The sequence below is a fragment of the Orycteropus afer genome, unplaced genomic scaffold, assembly GCF_000298275.1.
Source record: "Orycteropus afer afer isolate SDZICR_OR568_19922 unplaced genomic scaffold, OryAfe1.0 scaffold00022, whole genome shotgun sequence".
Classification (NCBI taxonomy): domain Eukaryota; kingdom Metazoa; phylum Chordata; class Mammalia; order Tubulidentata; family Orycteropodidae; genus Orycteropus; species Orycteropus afer.
Genome location: NW_006921609.1, coordinates 1,675,086 through 1,680,693, shown reverse-complemented (window position 1 = coordinate 1,680,693; position 5,608 = coordinate 1,675,086). Strand labels below are relative to the sequence as shown.

The following is a 5,608-nucleotide window of genomic DNA, read 5'->3' as shown; positions in this document are numbered from 1 at the left end:
TAAAAATATATTCCTTTTTTATTTATTTACATTCTATTTATATTTATTATATTCTAATTTGCACTTAATGATTTCCAAAAGAAAACAGTTAATTTTAAGGCTGAAATTTTTCTTAGTAAAACAAAGTCACTCATGTGAAAAAGTTCTTACTCTGTGAGTTTTAGAAAGAATTATTATGCCTCTGTGTAATTAATGATTTAAAGAACATAAAAATGTTCCAAGTGAAGAAAATCAAAGATGCACGGAAACAGTTTGAAGGACTAATGGACCATGAGAATTTCAGCCTCTGCAACCCTGAGACTTGAACCATATGGTGCCTATACCACATCACTACCAACTGCTGAAAGGAATCACATTAGAAGGACCTGGTAGAGTGGGAGAAAAATGTGGAACAAAATCCAAAATAAAAAAAGACTAGGCTTAGTGGTCTAACAGAGACTGGTGCAACTCCTGATACTATGGCCTATAGTCACCCTTAAGGCCTGTAACTAAACGTAAGACTTAATTTTCAACTACATGATAGACATGTCTATAAGGTAAACAATAACACCAGGAAGGTACTCACTCCTTGGAGCAATCTATCATTCATGATTTAGAGGGCAACATTTGGCCATGGACAAAGTTCAGAACACAGGAAGAGTTAGGAAAGAAGGAGGAATGGAAACGGCAAACACAGGGAGGAAGTGGGATGAGTGATGTTATATTGTGGGGATTACAATTAATGACATGAAACAAAATATGTTTGAATTGTTGAATGTAAAACTGATTTTCTCTGCAAACCTTCACCAAAATCACAATAAAAAGTTAAAAAAAAATCTAAATAAATAAACATTGGTACTCAGATTATTACTGTACTTCCATTTTTTAAAAATTTTAATCCTAAAACAGGTGTCATATAAGAGCACAGTTCTAGATTTGGATTGTCTAGTTTAGAATCTGATTTCTGCTTCCTGCTAATGATACAAATATAAGTAAATTGTTTAAATTCTTATATTTATTCTTATATTCTGTGTCTTATATTCTTCACCAATAAAATAAGGATTACAATATCAACTAACTCATACATTTCCTGTAGCAAGGAAAAATATTTGAGCAGCTGCTGGTGCAGAAAAAGCTAGTTCTAAATAATAATGTTCTCTCCTTTTTTTTTTTTTTTTTTGTTTATCACAAGTTGCAAGTCACCATGAAATCTTTATACTACTACTGCTACTACTACTAATACTATGGACTGCCATGGAGTCAGATAGGACTCATAGAGACCCCTCCTTGGCTTCCTGAGGTGGTATCACTATGGAAGTAGACTGCCTAACCTTCCTTCCAAGGAGTGTCTGGTGGGTTTGAACTGCCAGTCTTCCTATTAGCAGTCAAATGCCTTAGGCATTACACCACCAGAGCTCCTTGAAATCTTTATAGGTCTCCTTCAATTCAAATATCTTTAAATTATTGCAATTAAAATTATTGACCTAATAGAAAAAAAAAAAGTTCAGTATCTAGAAATAAACTATAATTGAATTTTTCTTTATTTTCACATATTTATCGATTTGTAGAGTCAACAAATCAACAAACATTTACAACATTTAGGACTTAAAATTCTATCAGAATGAACCCCTGGGTTATGAAACCTGTTTTGCTATATGTTGCAAATGACTAACTAATTTTACATTTTCATTTTCAAAACTCTTATTTAAACTCTTATTTAATGTTTAAATTATATGGCAACTAATTTTTATAATATTCTATAAAGTAAATGACAGGGAGCAATCAGTATGAACACCATTTTCTGGTCATGAAAACACAGCAATGAATAAAATACACAGAGAACATAAGTGGGATTAAAGTGTGCACATCTGAATGAGCATGTTTTAGGTAGCCTACTTCATGTAACTTACCTTGTTCAGATCCCTTGATTGTCAGCCAGGATATCACAATTAATCCAGCACAGAGCACCATCAATATGGCAAAGAGAGCTGCAAACATTACTTCATAGCAGCTGAGAGAATGGCACTTAGAAGACACATTTCTTTTCAACTTCATTTTTGATTTTTGAAGTCTTGCAAACTGAAGAACTATGTGGGAAGACAGAAGTCTTCATCAGTTGGAGAGCAAAATTTCTCAGGCTCTTAAAACATGTGTAAAACACCAATATTTATATTCACACTAGTCTGTGTGAACAAGATGTGTATGTCCTAGAAACGTTATTCTCTATATGTTAAGAAGCTTTAAGTAGGCAGTTAATCTTTAAGAAGATATAAATGAGGAAAGAGATGCATAGAGTTGTAAATTTGAATCACCTGAACAAGCCGTTTGTCAGAGTGAATGAAATTAAATGAATGATGTAAACAAAATGACATTTTATCATTCTGAGAACTATTAGGAATACTATAAAACTAATTGTAGACAAATTAGTCATTAGATAAATGCACTTGATATTTATTTGTAGAGAGAGTTCATTACAGATAATATTTCACCTGATTCAAGTTATTTTTAAAACATTTCTCTTGCACTATGTGAGTGTAAACACATGAAAAATAACTTTTTGGACTGATGTATATAAGTACAGCATATATTAATATGTGCATCTCTCTTTGTGTATATATACATATATATATATATATATATATATAGTTTAAATATTCTAAACTTTTGTAACTTTCATTATATATGTGAAGTTAAGCAATATAAGACAATATTGATTTAACTGGATGTCAAGTCCACTTAAACAAGGCATCACATGGCTATTTTATGTTCTGGTGAAATTATCAATGAATGAGAATGTGTCATAAGAGGAACAAAGTACTTGTTTCTATTTTAAGAAAATATTCTGTGTGGAGAAAACATTGTTGATCTAACCTGGACTTTATCTCTTTAAACACTTTAGAAATATAACAGGTTCAGATAAGTCATAATTGTAGACCTTTGCTTTTTCAGGAAAGTCAAGATTGTTATATCACAACCAAAGTACAGTATTGTAATTTCCACACCTTGATTCACAGTGAGTCCAGATTAATACTAATATTTTTGGTTTCTCTTGTTTGGTGCTGTTGAGTCATTTCCAATTCATAGTGACACTGAGTACAATAGAAGGAAATTTTGCACAGTCCTGTACAATCCTCACAAATTTTGCCATATTTGAACCCACAATTGCAGCCCCTATGCCAATCCATCTCGTTGAGGGTCTTCCTCTTTTTCACTGACCCTCTACTTTACGAAGCATGATATCCTTCTCAAGGGACCAATCCTTTCTCATAATATAACCAAAATACAAAAGATGAAGTCTCACCATTCTCAATTCTAAGAAGCATTGTGAATGTATTTTGTCCAAGATAGATTTATTCATTCTTCTGGCAGTCTATGGTACATTCAATAGTCTTCACCAACACCATAATTCAAATGCATCAATTCTTCTTCGGTCTTATTCATCTTCGCATGCATATGAGATGATCAAAAATTTCATGGCTTGTGTCAGGAGCACCTTATTTCTCAAAGGGCCGTCTTTGATTTTAATACTTTAAAGAGGTCTTCTGAAACAGATTTTCCCAATGAAGTACATTGTTTTATTTTTTCATTATATTGTTAAATAAAATATCCATGAAATGCTAAGAGATCCTACTGACATAGTTAGCTTTCAAAATGACATCTTTGCTTTTTAACATAATAAATAGGTCTTTTGCAGTAGGTTTGACCAATGCAATATGCCATTTAATTTCTTGACTGCTGCTTCCATGGCCGTTGATTGTAGATTACAAGTGAAATGACATCCTTGACAACTTTAATCTTTTCTCCTTTTATCATGATGTTGCTTATTGGTCCATTGTGAGGATTTTTGTTGTCTTTTCTGTTGAAGCGCAATTCATACTAAAGGCTATTGTGTCCCATCTTCATCAGTAATTGCTTCAAGTCTTTTCCACTTTCAGCAAATAAGGTTGTGTCATCTGCATATTCCAGGATATTAATCTATGTCCCTCCAATCCCCTTGTTTCATCTTTCTTCAAATAGTCTAGTTTCTTGGATTATTTGCTCAGCATACACACTGAATAAATATGGTGAAAGGATACATCCCTGATACACACATTTCCTGATTTTTAAACCATGCACTCTCTCCTTATTCTGTCTGAATGACTGCCTCTTGGTCTATGTACGGATTCCTCAAAATAACAATTAAGTGTTCTGGAATTCCCATTCTTTCCAATATTATCCATAATAGGAGAATGTCCTCTTTATCCAAGTGAATTCACATGCTGTGGTCCAGGAAGCTGGTAATAGTAAGATAAATATAAAATTAAGAACAAAATTATGCATTTAGCTTAAGAAACAAAAAAAAAAAATAGTCAACGATTATAAATTCTCTTCAAATGATATATTCTTAATTATACCCACTATGCTTAGATTCATGAGTGCAAATAGTTCTGATTTTAAAATCTAATATTTCATGAAGGACAAACAGAAAAACAGGTGAATGTGAAAAGAACACATTATATATTGTGAAATTAAAAAAGTAAATCAGTGTAACATACCACATTAACTGTACAAAGAAAAAGAACTGCATGATCAGCTGTCAGTGCAGAAACGGCATTTAACAAAATCTAACATCATTTTATTATAAAAAAAAATCCAGCATGTAAATGTAAAATTTCACCCAAATCATAATAAAAAGTTAAAAAAAAAGTGAAATAAACTACCATAATTCCAACAGTCTCCCTTGCAGAAATAAAAAATAAAAAACAATCCTCAAATTTATGTGCAATTACAAAGAGCCTATATAGGCAATGCAATTGCAAAAGAGAAGAACAAAGCAGGAGAAATTACATTTCTTGATTTCAAAACATTGTATGAAACTATGGTAATCAAAAGAGTATGATAGTATGATAATGATAATGATAATATGTAGCCAAATGGATTAGAGTGGAAATCCAGAAATAAACCTAGTTATTCATGACCAATTGATTTTCAACAAGTATGCTAAATCTGTTCAAAGGGTAAAAGAACATTTTCTTCAAAAAAGGGTGCTGGGACAATTGAATCACAACATGCAACAAAATGAACTTGGGGCAATATCTTATCCCATACACATGAGTCAGCTAAAATGGGTCAAGAAACTAAATGTAAGAACTAAAACTATAAAACTCTTAGAAATAACTATTGGGGTATCCTTCAGGATCTACTTTTTTATAATGGATTGTTAGATATGACACTAAAATGCACGAGCAACAAAAGACTTCCTGGAAGATGGAAGCATAGACTTCAACAAATTAAAAAACTTTTGTGCATTAGAGGACATTATCAACAAAGAGACAACATGCAGAATGGGAGAAAGTATTTGGAGTCATGTATCTGAAAAGGGTTTAACATTCAGAATGTGTAAAGAACTCTTACAACTCAATTATGAAACATAAACAGCCTAATCAAAACTTGGGCAAAGGACCTGATTTGACATTTTGCCAAAGATGATATATGAATGGCCATAGATTATATGAAAATGTTCTCAATATCCTTAATAATTAGGGAAATGCAAATCAAAACCAAAATGAGATGTCCCTTCATCCCATTAGAATGACTATTATAAGAAAACAGTAAGTGTTAGAGAGGCTTTGGACAAATTGGAAAATTT

The 5,608-nt window shown here is 32.0% G+C and overlaps 1 protein-coding gene across 1 annotated transcript in view; it reads right to left on the bottom strand.

The window, feature by feature from the left end:
* The window catches only part of TMPRSS15 (transmembrane serine protease 15), a 288,131-nt gene extending 286,097 nt beyond the window's left edge, over positions 1 to 2,034 (bottom strand). Inside the window, exon 1 of the mRNA XM_007934909.1 lies at positions 1,890 to 2,034. Coding sequence (XP_007933100.1) covers positions 1,890 to 2,034 — 145 coding nt within the window. The remainder of the gene's footprint in view (positions 1 to 1,889) is intronic.
* Positions 2,035 to 5,608: the final 3,574 nt, after the last annotated feature.